Source organism: Phalacrocorax carbo, chromosome 7, assembly GCF_963921805.1.
Source record: "Phalacrocorax carbo chromosome 7, bPhaCar2.1, whole genome shotgun sequence".
Classification (NCBI taxonomy): Eukaryota; Metazoa; Chordata; class Aves; order Suliformes; family Phalacrocoracidae; genus Phalacrocorax; species Phalacrocorax carbo.
Window position 1 is genome coordinate 18,952,616 of NC_087519.1, and position 18,436 is coordinate 18,971,051.

At 40.0% G+C, this 18,436-nt stretch overlaps 1 protein-coding gene across 2 annotated transcripts in view; it reads right to left on the bottom strand.

Annotated features, from left to right (window-relative positions):
- The window catches only part of RORA (RAR related orphan receptor A), a 389,816-nt gene that overhangs the window by 22,524 nt on the left and 348,856 nt on the right, over positions 1 to 18,436 (bottom strand). For both annotated transcript variants that reach the window (XM_064456638.1, XM_064456640.1), the window contains one exon: positions 2,369 to 2,454. In XM_064456638.1, coding sequence (XP_064312708.1) covers positions 2,369 to 2,454 — 86 coding nt within the window. The remainder of the gene's footprint in view (positions 1 to 2,368; positions 2,455 to 18,436) is intronic.

Here is an 18,436-nt window from a genome sequence, read left to right on the forward strand (position 1 = left end):
GTATAGCACAAACAAAATCCATCTGCTACAGCAGGGCATTGTAAGCACTGTCTAGACCGTGATCATTTAAACTCTTCCTGTGACTCGTGCCCACTAGTACTCCCCTAATCTGTCACTGCTTGCAAATCTGGGCTCTGGCGCTAAAGAAGAGTGACCTTCAGAGTTATTTCCCTCCTGAAAGGGAAATAACCTAGTTAACTACGTTGATATTAATTGGTGTTAAAATTCTGCTTGAAATTGTATGGCTAGAAAACTTTATTCTGCTACCCCAAGAGAAGGAAACAATGCCTAACTTCATTCATTGGGCCACTGTCTTATGCACACTCTCCTTTCAAGGTCCAAACGGTCTTCAGTGCACTGGGCATACTTGCTTGCTTGCCTTCCCTTCTGCCGTTTCCCACCAGCTGACTGTTCTGGTGGATTCTCAGAAGCACACCAAGGATTCCACAGAGCTCCCAGAGGACTCAATTATTCAGAATTCAAAGGAGAACCATTTGCTCTAAAGCGTAAGGAACTGCACGCATATTTCTCACTATCAGGCTAGCATCTGTTGTTCTGACTGCTGGAGGTACACAAAGGACTTTTCTCCTAATAACTCATGTTTGCATTTATTCCTGGGAAAGTACAGTCACTCTGATGGAGGAGTGCTCGATGGATATGTCTCTCTCTTACCCACAGTGCTAAGTGCCTACCAGCTACTTACTAAGTAACGTGACCGCGAGCACGGTCTTGCTTCCTTCTGCATGCAGTTGCCCTGCTGCTTTTGGTGGGGCCTTTTCTCACATACAGGACTTCGGAGAAGGCAAGGCCAAAGACCTGCATGAAGATTCAGCGAAAGATAATACAGCTGGCAACTCTCCTTTCCTTTGGCAGCCTGTTCCTGTTCTGCAACAAGCCATGTTGAGAAAGGCCTGTTTTCTGCATAGACGAGCGTTAGCATGATGCTAACCCCAGGCTGTTGACAATGATGTTCATCATGGATCTTGAGGCAGTCCCAGATCATTTAAGGATTAAAGAGGTCTTGGACCTTGAACATAACTTGATATTCTTTGACGAGACAGTCATACAGCAGAATTCTCACTGCAAATGTCTGCCACTGCAACAGCTGAAATTCGGTTAAGTGCTGCTCAACCACATAAAGCTGAAAAAAGTAACCACTTTATCATCAATGCATTTTTAGTGCATTTCTGGCATATTCCATAGCAACAGTAGTTAGGAAGGGCAGAAGGTGCTGTCCTGTATCATTCCAAAATTCTTAGATTTTTTTTTTTCCTTCCTTCTTACCAATACTTCCGTGAGACTGAGAGAATGTGTTAATGAAAACACAAATATCTTCCTTGGAAAAACAGAAAAGAAATCTCTAACGTGAAAGCAAGGAAGTTACTTTTTGAAGATGGGTGGTAGTATCAAGCACGTCAGGAGAAGAGACTATAAACTGTCATACATATATAAATTCTTCACACCTGAAGTGTAGATTAACAGTGGAAAACCTATCAGCATGGGATTGCAACACGTACATACATGAAGAAACCAACAAGCTAGAGCACAGCTGTGCACACTGTTATTCCCAAACTAACACTGTAATTCTGTACCAGTGATAAAAAGGAGTGATTGGCTTGACAGCACTCTGGCCTAGCATTAGCATTGTCCAATTTAATTCTTGGTTGAGAGAGACAAACTAAACAAAAAGGAGATACTTCTGGTGGAATCCTTGTTCACTAGAGTTACCGAAGGTACAAATGCATGAAAAACAACTAAAGCCTAAACCTTACACAGAAATGGTTGCAGTGCAAAGAAGAGGCACTGCTTCCAGGAAGACATGAGTATGCTTACCACCAACAGCATGTGCTATTTGTGCAACATCATCTTCCATACCAAACAGAACAGATTTGTAACTGTAGCAGATTACAAAAGAAAACTGAGAAGTCAGAGAGCTCTCAGGTATTTCAACACAGCTCCTTAGCAATTTACAAAGCAAAAATGGAGAGGGAGATTCAAGAGAGCCACAAACTCCCTCCCAAGTGAATCCACAGAACAGATTCTTTGTGGTATGCTAGAAGTGGATCATGTTTCTGTACCTCTTCTGTTTTTATTCACCGAGAGACAGTTGATGGCACACACAGCACAACTGCATGATTTTTCAAGCTTGTCCTGAGGTATATATATTTGTGTATGTGTGTGACAAAAATGCCCTATTAAAACCCAAATAAAACCAGTGCTTCAGAATCCCTAACTGATTTCATATTCTTTGAAATGGAATCCACCGATCCAACTTTGGTGCAATGCTTGCTCTTTAAAAAAAGGAAGGAAAATAATTACTATCAAAAGGCTAAATGCTCTTTTAAGACTTAATATTTTAGAAGCTTACCTTGCAGCCTTCACATGTAATGACACCATAATGGATTCCTGATGATTTGTCTCCACAGATCTTGCATGGAATAATTTCAATTTGAGCTGCAACAGAAGCACGCAACCGGTTAATTACATTTTCTTTTAAACACCTTATAAAAGCATTCCCTGATCAGCATTTGTACAGTGAAAACTAATAACCTGCTAAACATTATACCGCATTAACTATTCATTGCTGAACTGCAAGGGTCCCCTAGAGCTTTGGACTAAATTATGGCTGCTCGTTATATAATAGCTTTTGGGTTATTAAAATGGGTCATTTGAGAAGGTGTTTAAGAACCCACAAGAAGGCTAGAATCAGCATTTCAAAGCCAAAAAGAACAGGAGAGTTTATATTTTGGCCAAAGAGCCAAGACAACACTAGAAAGGTTCCTTCCAATCTTATTCCTGTGAGATTGTAAAAGGTAATTTTAAAGTTCCGCCTGTCTGAAAATGAATGTAACACCTTTACCAGAGGAGTCATCATCATGCCATTCAGTTCACATGACCAGTCAATTGGAAAGAGAAGTAACAAGGTAAATAGCAGCCACATTTTACACAAGAAATCCAAAACTCACATATCTGAAAGTGAATTATCAGTACATATTTGTGTATTAGCTATCACAGAACAAACGAGGGAGGAAAATACAGCAGTATTCTAGTCAACTTACAAAAATAAAGGAGTCAGCACAGTCTGGAAAATGCCACAGAGATACATGATATGAAAGCCCTGATTTTTTTAAATTTAACTTCATACATAGAAAACATACCTACTGAATTCAGTTTAGTGTGTGAGAAAACTCTCTGCATCTATCTCTAAATCACAGCACCTCCCCTTCTAGATACATGGATTTAAGAAGGGATTCCTGTGTGCCCAGGAATACCTCTCCAATTGCTTTTGGCTGCAGTCATATTGCTAGCAAGTATTTTTGGATAGGACTGTGCTGAGGCAGCGCTTGACAGTATCAAAGACCAGCAGTCCACATTTTACGTGTGCTTCCATGTGCTCACACAGTCACAGACTGTACGCATTAGGTAGATAACAAATCCCAAGAAAGCCCTTTTTCTGCTGCAACAGTGTTATGATCAGGCTACATTAGTTTTCCCGAACTGGCTTAGTCCAAAAACGAGTACAAATGCAACCCTTGCTGTGTCTCTAATCATGATACATTAACAATCAGAAGTGCTGTTTATCTTCTGTGAGGAACTGAAAGCCATTCACAAGATGCCCGATTGTTTCAGAGACCTTTTATTTCATCCAGTTTATGGCTATCCAGACTGTAACAATACAAAAAATCACATTGAAAACTTTCTTACAATGCATTAGCTTAACTTTAGTTGCACTCTTAACACTATTTTCAAAAAGTCATGTCCACTCTTACCAACATTGCATTTTACATGTCATTAAATCCCTAACCAACTGCTTATTATTAATGATCATCTCCCAGTGCTACTGTGTACTGCATTTCATTGCAGCCCAGTATCATAGCTTAGGATCAGGCCAAAACTGTAAAGTAACTATAAACTAGAAGACCAGAAGAGTTTTAGCACATCGCTGACTGTAATAAATACTCCTTTAAAATATTTTCCAGACGACATCAAGTACAATGATTGGAGCAGCTGAGTACCTGAATAGTACTCATTTGCTCCCAGGAACCTAAAATGCTCTGCTGAGGAAAGCAGTGCGCAGCAGCTATGGGGCTACGTTGCTGTTTTCCTGACAGTTCTGTATCAGCAGCATTCAAAATATTTTCGTGCAGCAGGACACCACTCGCATCTGCTTCCATCATAAGGATCTTTGCATTCTTGACCTTTAATCCCTCACCTTCCCTGCAGCAACAAAATGATAAGCTGAAATTAAAAGGTCTGATTAGGACACTTAAGGAAGGAAATACTTCTTCCCTGCAGTCCTCCAAACACTCTTTTCATTTCACTTTGCTCTCAGCTAACACATTAAACACAATGGAGCAGAAAGCGAACTAACAAAAGGGAAAAATAAAGTGTATGCTATTTTATTAATGGATTACATTAATTATTACTAGAGCATCATATGTTTATGAACAAAGCTTGGAGCAGAAACGGTGTGCATCAACACACTGAACAACAGAATGAAATTCACAGAAACTCAAAATCTGTATAACATACAGTTCAAATTCAAAGCGCAATCCTGTGGGCAAATTCCAGAACAGATCTACTGATTCAATATATGATTATTTTTCTACTCTGCTACAGTGAATCAGCAGCCTTCTCCAACTCCTTTGACAGGGCACTGACAAGGCTTATCTCAACAGCTGCATGGCGGTGTATTTTTTTTATTTCACTTTTATATACATAATTACTGCCTTATTTTGAATAGGTATGATATAACTGGATCTTGTTTATCTACAGTCTCCAGCACATTAGTCAAATCACCCATGAAGCCTGTCTATTCCATCCCTATTTCTTAAGCAACAGGGCATTTGCAGAGTGTTTCTGAAGGAATGTAGCATGCCTTCAAAGTGATCGCCTAAAGCTAGGTTACTAATAGTCTAAAAGGTGCCATAATTAGTCCCAAACACTTTTTTTCCAGGGTGCTTTACTATTAGAAAAGAATCTCCATAGAGTCACAGGCTCCAGCTGTGCCAGTATTTGCCGACCATTGTGTGTTTTTAGCAGCAGCACCGAATCGGGTATTTTTTAGAAGTTCAGATTTGCTCGAATTTACTATGTCTTCAGGATACTTTCAGTTAAGCATGCAGCATTTAAAACTTCAGCTAATCACTTCACTGTGAGATACAGGACAGTGGGATGAAACTCGGAAGCATAAATCACTTGGGACTGCCACAAACAATTGTGTTACAAATTAATGCACAGAAAGACATCAGATCAATTACTGCTCCACGTGGTTGCCTTTGCAAATCAACTCATTGAAATGGAATCCCTGTCGCAAGTCCATACCTTTTCTGTATAGCATGAGAGGACTTGGATACTTTAAACTTACTAAATGCAAATTGCCTGTGCCAAGAGTATGCGTTTTTCTTACCAGGGTGAAAATATTTTCCCCACTTTTAACTTTGACATGCAAATATGTACTTGCTAAAACCTTGATCTTACGCAAATAAGGCAGGTGGGAAATATTTTTACTTGTCAAGAATATGTTCCAACTTGGTTTCTCACATTCCCAGAGTTACTTAAAGCTTCTTACTGTGCTCACATTAATTGTACCTGTTCTGTGCTTACATAGATTTACATGGTGTATTTTCCAAGATTATATAAAATACTCTAATTCATGCTTTAGACTAGAATTAGCCTAAATTACAGTTTACAATTTCTGTCTCCTGGGGTGGTGCTCAGGCTGATTCTGGTTCATGCATGAGAAAATTATTTCTTAAATATGAACTGCAGAAAAAAAAAGCAACCAACCCTCTTGTAGTTGCTTAGAAACCACTATAGATACCCAGGTGACAGATGTAGTTTGTATTCCCAGATTAAAGGCCTAAGAATCTTTCACACCCTGAAATAACAGTGCTCCAGAATAGTTCCGAGGATGTCTTGTGCCAAAGGCAGCAATGAATAGGAATAAAAGCCCAAACAAACCACCAAAAGCAACAAATGCAAGCTCAAGCACAGAGACCCACCACAAGCATCAAACAAGTTGCTACAGAAACGGCTCCTGAGAGAGAGAAGTGGCCATTAAGGGCCGGAGGTAGGAATCATTACGAATTATGTCAAACACAAGGTAAACTGGTCTCCATAGGAAAGGGCATCTCACACCCACTAAGATTTCTCAGTATATGCGACTCTAACATACAGCTAATCCTATCACTGGAACGTCTGGTAATCTTCTTTCTGCTGTAACATCATATGATCTTCATTTTGAGTGCAGACTCTTTGAACTGCTCAAAATCAGACAGAACAGGAACTTGAGCCCAAGTATTACAGGGGAGAAAAAGGCTGTGTTTTTCCCGAGCCTTTCATCTTCCTCCATCCACTGTGTTTTCACTTTCCAGTTGTCTGACATAGCACTGGTATGCTTAAATGACACGGTTGCCTCCACTTAATTCCTAGTGAGCATGCCTACCAGACAACCAGAGAGAGCACTAAACAACATCTTTTGTTGGCATTCAGAACAGAAGAATATGCCTTATTCCCTCCTACTCCAGGCTTCACTTCTTTCCCCACATCTGGAACAGTTTCACTGTGATTGCCTGCCTTTTTCAAGCTCCCTCCCCCAACCAACCCATCTAGACAGCTTCTCCCCCTTTATTAATTCCCATATCATGAAATGCTGCTTTATTCCTTAACTGGTTTGAGCAGTAGAGGAGGAAAGGGGTCTAACTCTGTATTTGTAAGGAAATGTTCTGTACAAGCTCACCATAAACTTTAGTTTCTTCCTTTCTAACTCCTTGGACAGACTCCAATCAGAACAAGAGCCCATATAGCCAAATAAAGCACAGGGCATCTTTCTCCCCAGTTCTGCCATTTATGTAGAAACACATTGAGCCTCAACACAGGAAAGCATACACCAGTCCACCCCGAAGAAAACAGTTTTCAAAAGAAAAAACTATTTTCCAAAGACAGAAGTTTTTTTCCCCAGTAGTGTGTCTGAATGAAGTGTGTTTCTAGTGAATTAATTGTCTTGGGGTAGAAAAAGAATTTTCTCATTCCTCCTCCTGCTTTCACACTGTTATTTTAAAGTTGTACATTCACACAGATCACCTTATTTTTTCTAATTTGCAACAGGTATGAAAGCTCTGATTTGGTATCCTGGGAAAGGCTCTTCAATGGGAGAAAAAAATTGGTCCCCATTCCTGCCTTTTAGGTGAGATTCACCTAGCTGACCTGAGCTATCTTGAAAGTTAGGTAATTGGCTGAAGTTAATTGTCTTGTCTGCTTCTAGAGTAATGAGGAAGGGAGGAAGAAAGAGAGAGAAAAAGAAAGGGAAGAAGAAAGAGAAAGCAAGAAGGAAAAAGGGAGAAGGGGCATGACTCATTCCAGACAAGCGAGATGAACCCTTGAGTGGAGATGCCTCCTCTTCACTCACCAGAGAAGCAATTTAACAATGCCTTATTACAAGCCTAACTTTTAGAAAGTGAAAGTCAGGTGAATCCTACTGCCTCTTACTTTTTCTGAATTGAGAAAACCATGTTTTCTGGAAAGGAAAACCTGTGTAGGAAGTGTTCCCTTCCCCTCCTGTGGTACACAGGGTCCCAATCACCTGTGTACGCTGGCACCGTTGAGATAAGAGCATTTCTATGGAGTTCCTCATCAAAGCTCCTACCCCTCAGCTCTGAAGGCAACAATATCAAGAAATTCCAGGTATACACCTTCCCTTTTGTATTCAGTAAAGACAGACTTAAGCACATACTGGTTAGTCTGCTAGACCGGTCTCTATTTCTCAAAACCTCTACAGGCACTGAGCATCCTTCTCTGATCCATGGGCTTTCTGGGGAAAGCACCCTAACCAAGAATTGCTAGCTGAACTGAGGACTTTCCTTGAGGCTAGATGTGGCATCTGTACAACAGCCAGGACTCCAGCTGGGATCTTCTGGGTCTCAGGGTACTGCTTAAGAAGTTATTCATTCTTTGCAAGAAAGGTTTAAATTCTTTTCCCTGAATGTGGCTCACCTGTCCCCTACTTCACAGGGTATGTACAATTTTGCAGCGAATTCAGAAGGGCTTTGAAATAAATATGATATGTATACAAATTGGGGTAACCTGCTTCTAAAGGGATGCAGTTTCTGCCAGACATCACTGCTAGTGCTGTTTGTAAGTATATTGATTAAATTAGGAGGCATACATATTCACTGACATATTCATACATATTCATTGACTCAAACAAGGGTACTGCATGTAATGTGGTATTTAAAGCAACATAATATCTGATCACAAACTGAATTAACAAGGAATGATTTTACTATATAATATTCTAATCTTCCTGCATTTTCAGCTTCATTACCTAAATAATTTGCTGTCATGTACCCTAAGTAATTTGAGCTGCCTGCAAATTACTTGCCTCTGAACACCTGCAGCTTACAAACACTGCAATTCTACTAAACTGAAAGCCAGTGGCAGCACAGCACTGCCCATTCCATTAATACACTACATTAAGTGACCATCTGTCCACTGACATATATTAAGACACTTAAACCCCGTGTACTTTTAAGGATTACAGCTGGTTGGTAGACATCTGAGGTATTTTTAGAACACACAGTAAGTGTTTTGATCAAGAGCTGATGGAATTTACCTGCCCGCTCTTTGTGTGAAAGGTTTGTTTATTCTATATACAACCCCCACCATAACGGTATTCAGGCCAAAAGCAGGCCTGCTACAGACTGCAATGATATAGCTAGTAGATGTAGCTTCTGAGAAGGACTAACAAAGCCTGGTATTCTAGAGATCTGGGGTCCTACTGGACCTACTGGAGGTTGAAACTCCAGCAGAAGCATTCCCAGCACACGTGTACATTCCTTGTGTCTTCCTCTCCTTTACAGATTCTCCTATCCATAGTTGAGCTCAGGCTGTGCACTATCCCTCAGTGGAGTATTAGCTGGCTATCCTTCTGGGTATGTTTCTCAATCTTCAGGAAACATGTAAGAGCACATCTTTGGGACTGCTCATGCTCCTGAGCCTGGTTGAAATGGTTTTGGAAAAGAGGAGGATTGGGCTGATGGACAGAAAACCAGACAAACACAAACAACCTCTCCAAGCCTTGTTTCCTTAGGAAATCACACTAGTAATAAAGTAAAATAAATACTGAGGTTATACTGGTACAAATCCTTTGAAGTCTGTGGGTGTGATGGGTGGAGTAGAAATGAACATGGCCACCAAAGTATTAATTAAAAGTAAAGTATGAGCAACACCTCAAACACACAAGGCAGAAATGCTGCAATGCCAAGACTAGGCCTTTGGGCCTGAACACAGCTGGATCCTTCTTAGTAGGTCACTTGATACTGTGCAGCACTCCTTAACACTAAAAACATTCAGCTTCAAAGAGTATTAAAGGAGATGCACAATAAATAGTATGGAACAACCTGAGCACTTTTGGGGCTTTTAAGACTGACTTTTAGGAATAAGACTAAATTCTTTCAACCTCTGTTACTGATTTGGACACATCAAAACAGCAAGAGCTCATATTCTCATACCAGGATCACTGACACTTATGTTTACTGTTTCACTTAAAGCCAAGAAATTTTACTTACACAAATTTTAATTTAAAGAACTGAAGCTTTGCTATTACATGAAGCACTGGCTTCAACAAAGACACCTGAATGCCTAATGAAAGAAGGCTATATGGAAAATGGTTTGGATTCTCTAGTATGGAAAACTATTTCTGTGAAGCTGTTGTGGCGAGGTCTCTATGTATATTTTTAATGTTATATTCAAATAGAAAATTCCTGGAAAACCTTCCTAGACCATCATAATATTCTTAATTCTTATAAAGAAAAATTAAAACAAAAAGAAATCCCAACACACACAGTCTAGGACTTCTGCAAGTGTTTAGGAGTACAAACAAGCTAAAAATTTATTTAGGGTTTTCAGAGGAACTCAGAGAGATGATGTTGGCTCCCTCTCAGTCAAGTGTGCAACACTAAGTTATTTTTACTTTCCTTCTGTGTAACACACTGATATCTCTCCGCAGTCTTGGCTTTATCCATCCAGAAATATTCTCATTGTTTTTTGACCCGGCAACGCAACTTGGTATCTCAACATTTGTTATCACCAAGCAACTGAAGACATATTTTGCCTTGTACTTTTGAAGAAAAAAGACCAGCAATCTAGTTTGCAGCTGAAAACTAGATAATTTTATTTTCCTTGTTGAAGGAATGACAGGTAGAGACAACTCTAGCTTGGGACTCTGGTCACATTATGAAACCATACCACAGACCAAACTATAACATCAAACCACTGAACTACAGCCTAGGCTCAAAATAATCCACATCCAGATGTGTTCAGTTGTCCAGGAGTGCAGAAGAGTAGTTCTCTGGAGAATCAATCTCTCGTTACTTCCTGGGGCATACAACTAACATCTTCCCAATATGCAAAGTCTAGGGAGTTCTGAAAGCTCCAGCTTTGCTACTGCTTTCATGAACTTAAATCAAACACAAATCATGAAGATGGCTGAAATATACACCAAGAGAGGAACACTGTAGTGAGATAAATAATAATGACGCTAACTCTTTTGAGGAAAAGATAAAAGCATGAAAAACCGAAGCACCAACTCTGAATACAAATTCTGTCTTTTTTACAGTGGAGGAGAAGATTCCTTCACTAGACACAACACACAGGCACAGTAACAAGACATAGTAACCAAACTTAATGGCAAAGAACAAGAATGGGGAAAGAACAAAGGGAAAAGTGTCGCTATGCAATGTCCTACGCATTTCAAATACAAAGCATTTGAAGACTAGTTTGATTATTTCAATATTGTCAGAAGGGACTTCCAAATTTCATAAAACATCAGTTTTGTCCCATAATATTTTGACTTTCTTGGTGGCTCAGATGCTTATGAATAAACATTTAACCACTTTACCCCACTCCTCTCACTGAAAATTATCAGTAGTTATACTGGCTATGATGAACACAGTTTGGAGTGTGATTAATTTGAGGACTAGGCTAAATGTAATTCTTGCTTTATTTAACAATTCAGAAAAACAGCTTTTCACAAGAAAAGAAAACACACTGGCACTGCAATCATGTGTCTCTCTAATAAAATATAATATAGTTTTAATCAAAGCCCCGAACAGCATGTCAAGGAATGGATACTATAATCCTCACTCTAGTGCTGATTTGCTGTGTGAATGGGGGTGGTAGTTGGTGTCTCATTTTCTCTATCTATGTAATCAGGATAATCATTCTTTATCTCTACCCATAGCTATCTCAGGCGACTGGTACTTACTGCCAAACCTTGGGTCCTGGTCTTATAACCCAAGAAACTAGTGAGCAGACCTCCAGACAAACAAATTTCCAGCATTTTGCATTGCATAGATAAAAGTTGCCACAAAACTATGCAATAGGACTGCTAGTTTTTCTGAATTTTGTTAGTTTCCTTTTCTAACTTCTAAAAACAAAGCATACAGGTTGAATTACACAGCTACAAAACATTGCTTTTGACAAAATACAACCTTTAGAAGCAACATAGGTGTGAGCCATTACCACAGTAACTGCCAACACTGACTTTTTCTGCTCTGATTTGCTACTGCATTTATTCAGTAAGCAGCAAGCTAGTATTTATGTCAGTCCACGCTGTATGTTTTTACAGGATTCTAGAGTTCACTTAGGTTTTGACATCCCTAATTTCTTCCTACAGATAACCAGTAACCTTGGGAATTTGTCAAGATGAACACCTGCAGCAGGGGCATAAGCACAGTTCTACTATGATACAATCTATACCACACTGCTGTGCTGCTAGAACAAACCAATGCATATTGCCTGTTAAACAAAAAAAAAAGAGCTGGTAGGCCAAGATGCATGTGTGCCCTGAGGCAGGGTAAGTGCCCCTATATACTCAATCACACTGAGGTTTCTCGTAGTCTTTGCAATTTATTTTTCTCTCACATTGGAAAAAGCTAATCTATTCTGATTTCTCCTTCCTGGTGTCTGTATGTTGGGTTTCCCTTTTGTAGTATTAATGGAGAGGAAAACAGAAAGTGAAATTTACAGAGGAACAGAATTCAGAGTACATTTATTTGCTGGAGCTAGCTCAACAATACTAGAAGCATTCTCCCCCCTTTCACCAAAAAGAAGCGCGTACCAAAAAGCTTAAATGTATTTGTACTTCTGTCCAATTTCCCAATTCTCTGGAAGAAATTAATAAAGACTTGATTTTAATAAAGTATTTTAATAATGTAGCATTTTGGAGTAAAAATCTATATTACCTCTGACATTTACTCCACAGATTAGTGCACAGAGCCTCTATTTTATATGAAATTTCCTACTTTCAAGTGCTTGACCTGGACTTCTGAAGACTGGAATTTGTAACTCCAACACTGCCCTGTCACCTTCTTTCCCCTAATTAAAGGTACTAGCTTAGGGGAGCATCTCAACTTTTCTGTTTATTTGCTTGCAGTAGGAAAACAAAGAACTTACCAGCCACTTGTCAATTTTAAGCACCACTTCCACAAGTCAGCTAGAAGTATCACAGCACAACAACCTTTACCTGAATGACTTTTCACAGGTTGCAAACAGTCTTAAATGATGAATACTTTGAAGGCAATCATTTTAGTCCCTATTACAAAGCATATAGTTACTGTATGCGGGATTATGAGAGTAACTTAGTTGCTGGTTAAATTACACTACCTTTCATTAAGGAAGGATCTTTTACTAGCCTTTTAGAGCAGGGTAAAAGGGCACTTGGAGAGCCTTAGACTTCCTTTTATACAATATGAAACTACACTCATTTGAATTTGTTAAGAAGCTATGTATATTTGTGCTATCCATTTGCAAAATTATATCTCAGTTTAATGGTCTCATTAGGCTACCTAGCAGCACAAATCAAATGTTACTACAGTTAGTTAATAACTGTAGTTACTACATTAAAAAAAACCCACCTGGAAAGCCAATCACTTGCAACATAGTGTCAAAATTATTAACAATTTCAACTAAATTCATTAACAAGGTGACAGGCTCCTGAATCGTTAAAGGGACATTAGGTCAGCGAGACTACAGCAGCAGCTAACTGTGGATAATGCTGCAATTTTATTCCTTCTACTAATATGCACAAAGCTTTCAGATCAAGCATTAATAACTCCTGATACTACTACCTAGGAGATTGTCTCCGATTACCAAACCACCACCACCATGTTCTCTATCGAAGTGCACACACTTTCCTTTATTCTCACTATTTGGTCAAGTCAAGTTCCACTTTAATAACTTCCCCAGAGATAGCAACAGTCAGTTTGAAAAAAAGGAATATGGAACGAATGCAGAAGAGGCAACAAAGTGAGGGCAACCCAGTAAGGTAAGTGTCCCTTTAAACAAAGCGTTTGCCATGATTCAGCTTTGTTCTGCCATTTTGCCAGGCTGAACAAATTTTATTAAGGGTTTGGCCTCTGCAGAAATTGCAGGATGTATCACTGTGTGTATTGAGAAATGGGACTTTGTACAATTAAGTTAAAGCCAGGCAAACATGGCTGGTGCAAAAGCCACTTCCTTACAATAGAGCTACGCTTCGATGAAAAACCACTCAAAACGCAAATTTACTTCTAGAAGAAAAAGTTGCAGGAAAAAAAATAAAAGTATTTCACACAGACTAGAAACTCCATCATTCTGAAGTGACTACATCTGCATTTTTAAGATACTTTCTTTTTCTTTTTGGCTGTACATGATTTTGATGTCATTAAAAAGGCTTCCTTTGATGCTGTACGCCAAATAGAATCATTACTTTCTCACAAAGGTGTGCTCTAGATGTCTAGTTTAAATTTTCATTTTCAGATGATTCATCTAAGAGATGAACAATAACAACCAAAACCAACTTCAGAACTCTGAACAGTCAAACGCCTTTTAGCTTCACTCACTCATTTTTAACTCCCTCCAACACCTCCTTCCTGGATTCACATGGCAGTCGATACCGAGCATGAATTCTGCAACTCCTTCTGTGATATATGGCTGTCAGAAGCAAACCACAACCAGATTCCCTCAAACCTCACAAAAGAGGTTCTTTGGAAGTCTGTATCCTGTGTCTTTCTAGCTGACACGGTGTCACTTTTTTTATCCAAGGATGCTTTCCATTACCACTGTTTCTAGCGTACAGGTGTTTGTCACAGCTTCTTTTCATGAATCCTCTGCAGAGATCATTAGAAGATTAATGAAACTGAGGGACGCTCCAGGGGAAGCCGCGCCCTCTCCTCTAGGTTTTGAAGGCAGCTACTCCCCTAAGTTTTGAAGGCAGGAGCACAAAATAGAATCATTATACCTACATTTCCTCCATCTCAAAGAAAATGTCACTGAAGTCCAAAACCAATCAATGATTTTCAGCTGATACATGTTTCCTGATACACATTGAAGACACTAGAAAGTACAGACATTAATTATCAAGAGCTTATAGCCTTTTTTGTGATACAGGGTCAAATCTCTGCTGAATAAATAACCATGTTTTCCTCTTCATGAAAGTTGCTTCTTTCAGCCCCTGCCCCATCTCAGAGGGAGCAATACTAGTGTAATATGTGGAATCAAGAGGAAAGCTACATCACTTCTACAACTGCCTAGAAGACAGCCTAGACAGTGAAAAACTGATGCAGAGTATAATTTTGCCGTTGCTCTTCCCTAACACCTCTACAACTTATCTGAACACCAAATTATACTGCTTTGAGAAGACCAACACACTCCTTCCAACATTGACTAGTCACTTAAGACAACCTGGATAGGATGCGTGCACGCTTGCCAGACCCTGCTACCACATAGGTCTATAGAAACAGGCACTGCACACGCTGCACTAAGTATGGCCACACATGCTTCTTGCTAATGACGATTTTTACCTACCCACAGCTTTTGTACCAGAGCCTCCCACTGCCTAGAAGGGGCTTTACAAGGCATTTCTGTCATACTTCAAATGGACACCCTTCCCCTTCTCTTGACCACTGACTGCTTTACTCCAGCTTCATGGTGATAGAACTTTTTTCTTCATAATCTTAGCGGTACTTTACTGACTTGCATGAAGTAACACAACAGTCCTTCATCTTTTTGCAGCAGGCTGGGGTTGCCCAGCTGGCCAGGGAAGCTGCAGGAGGGTGGCCAGCTCTGCCTGTCTGCAGTCAGGCACACATTTTTCTTCTCCCTCAGATGTTCTTTTGTAGAAGGGCACAGGGGGAAAATGCTGTGACCTGTCCCCAGAATCTACACCAGGAAGAAGAACATGCAAGATGATATCAGAGATGGGAATTTTACTGGCTTTGGCTTACAACAAAATAAAACCACCATCAGCCTATCAAGCAGTCTCAAAAACACTCCTGCCAGAGAGAAAGTTCTTTTCCCAACATGTTCTTCAAACCAGGTATTGCAGTGTTGTCCCCCACCAACCACGCTCACACCATCTCCCTGGACTCAGCCCTGTTTCTGTGCTTCTTTATATCCTCATGATGCCTGTATATACTATAGTCAGTGTTTGAAAGCCATCTTTATTTCATTACAAGGATCATGAAAGACATAAAATGTAGTTGCCCACAAAAATGTTTTAGAAAATTACAAACTTGGGAAAAGGTCTAGCAAAAGCTTTTCCTTTGCCACAATTAGATTAGGCACTAGGACCTTCATTAAAACCCTTTCTTTTGCCTCCTCATTTCATAGCATTTAATTTCCTGCCTCTGAGAGATTAAACCAACTGAAAGGCAGTAGATAAAGCAAATTTGCTTGCTGTTTCAAACAGATATATTAATGCTTTATGCTTAAAAAGCTTTCAAAGTGTCTTCAGATGATGATTAACAAACATTGTACCTAAAACGATATCCAAGGTCAGATTGTGGCAGCAGATATGTGACTGAAACTCACAATAGCTCTATTGCAATGCTCTATGCATAGGATACCTCCATTACATACATTAAGGAAGCTTAAAGTTAAGCTTCACATATTTAAACACTAACAAAGTCTACTTAATGGCAGTCTTCAAAATGACAGTGGCCTCCTAATCTGCTGGAGATAAAGTGCCAAGATTAATGATTACATAAGTGAATCGCAGAGCCCAGAAACAATAATCAGCTCTTCTGTTGTTATTTGTGTACAAAGGCTATTAGAGTCATCTGACATTCCAAAATCCAATTTAAAGCTGTTAAACTCCTTTCACGTACTTATTTGAGGTTGGAAAACTGAGAGGTTGAAAAAAAGGAAAAGGAAGGGTTTGATTTCCTAATTCTTTTCCCCTTTTTTGCTCTAAGCCAAATCTCTCTTTAAGAAATGCAAAAAAATAAGCTTTTAAACAATGCCTGGAGTAACCAAGATTGCTGTTAAAGGAATAATACCAATAAAACCCTAACATGCTTAGATAGCAAATTTTAAAATAATTACTACAAGCAAACCAAGTAACTATTCTATAGGAAAAGACCCCATTGAGTTGAGGGTGTGAATGACATCATCTGCACAACTCTGACAATAGCGGCTGTCTTCAGCAAATCAGCAGGGTGAGAAACCAAAGGTGCTCACGCACTAAACAGCCATCTCCATCTAGTAATGGACTCAGTGAGAATTCACTCTCTGGATTCATATAGACACAGTATTGTTTGCGAGAGACCAGACCGACCGCTCTTTGCAAATTAAGGCAAATGACAGGTCTCTCTGCAGCCCCTCGAAATGTTATACAACCAAATTTTTTTCCACAAAAATCCTTTAAAATCCAAAACAACTCTCTTTGTTTCCGACAGAAGACTGAAAAGCAAGTTTAGAAACAAAACTAACAAATTGGCCTTCTCCTGGTTCCTATGTTGCTCCTTCGCCTCCACAGATTACACAGAGAATGGGACAGGAAAAAAGGTGGCTACGTCCCTGCCCTCTCCATCTGATCAGTGAGTAATGCCTCCCCCGCTCCTGGCAAACTGCACAGTGGGACAGCCCAGCAGCTGGGAGCTTTGTCAGCAGCCATGTGTGCAGTGGGTAAACGGGTACACTGCACATCACCCTCACCTCTCAGGGGAGCCAGCAATTACAAACCCATTTGTAGCACAAATCACTGCAGCCCTGAATGCAGCATTCCCCACTGGCCTCAAAACTCACAGAAAGGGCAGGTGAGCAGGCCCCAGCTGTCAGACAGGAGGGGTGTGCATGGCAGACAGACCTCCAGACCAGCTGCTGCAACTTGATCTTATGGGCAATGAGCTGGGCCTTGTGCTGAAATGGCAGCTACAGGCAGCCACTGCCCTTCTGGGGAAAGGACTACTCTGGGAGCAACCAGCCTCTGGAGACAGCAGGCCCCACTCCCTCAGCTTGGTGGTGACTTTCTCTCCTTGTATCAAGAGAGAGGCAAGGTGACAGCTGTGATTCAAGCTAATGAAGGTAATCATGAGAATACTCGTAAAGGAAGGGCAAGATGCTGACAGTCACAACTGAGCTTGTGTAGCGGGGCAAGTCCAAGGCAGGCCCCTTCCCCATTGTGACATCAGTAGTAAAACAGCGTCAGTTTCTTGTACGACAGAACAAAGCCATTACAGACTACGAGCAGAAGTTTTTCCTTTATGGCTGCGAAGTGATTTTCTAGTGTTCCCTAAGGTAAAGTCAATTAAGCGATAACCACATCTGTGCGGAGAGCATTCAAAATGCTAATATCCCCACCTAGATAAGTCTTCAACTTTCCCTGCTTATTTATCTCTAACTCTTAGAAATTATTGCCTCGAATGCTCCAGTGCCTTTACCCATTATCTTTGCAATCCTGCTTCTTCCTAAAAAAAAGGCAAAAGGGACAACACATAAGACCCGTACCACTCTGACCACACTGAGGAGTAAAATGATACAAGCAAGAAGTATCAGCTGATCTACTGCAGCATAGCTGCTGGCATAATTTGCTGCTCTTGAAGTTGTTCACCTTCTCATCTGACCTATAGAGGTAAGAAAATCTGCTATGCCACCAGAGGCTCACATACTCTAGAAATAACAGCAGTTTGCATCATGAATTATCTAACATGATTTACCACTTAAGGAAAAGAACAGCTATCATGTTTGGCATTGCGCCATTTGGCCATCAGATTCTAAAATTTTAATGTTTGTTATCTTTGCAGTGGAGATAAGAGAATGCTGGTCTCGGGCATTCGGCTTTAGGATGGCTTCCATACCTCAACATGGGATGACTCATGTTACCGAAGTCTCTGGAGACACGTTTAATGCATCCCCATGTTTTTAAGTGGGGAAAAAAAACCCACACCAAAGCTGAAATACCCAGTACTGAAAACCAAGGAACTTGATGATATGCTGATTTGCAATCAACATTTATAAGAATGCCTTCATACTTTATTACTTTTGTTTATAAAAATCACAAAACTGCAAAATAGCCACATCTTTTTGCAAACAAGCCACATCTTTTTCAAACAAGTCTGAAAGTACAATAAGGAGAAGACAATCCTATGTCCCACAGAACTGGGCAGAATACACG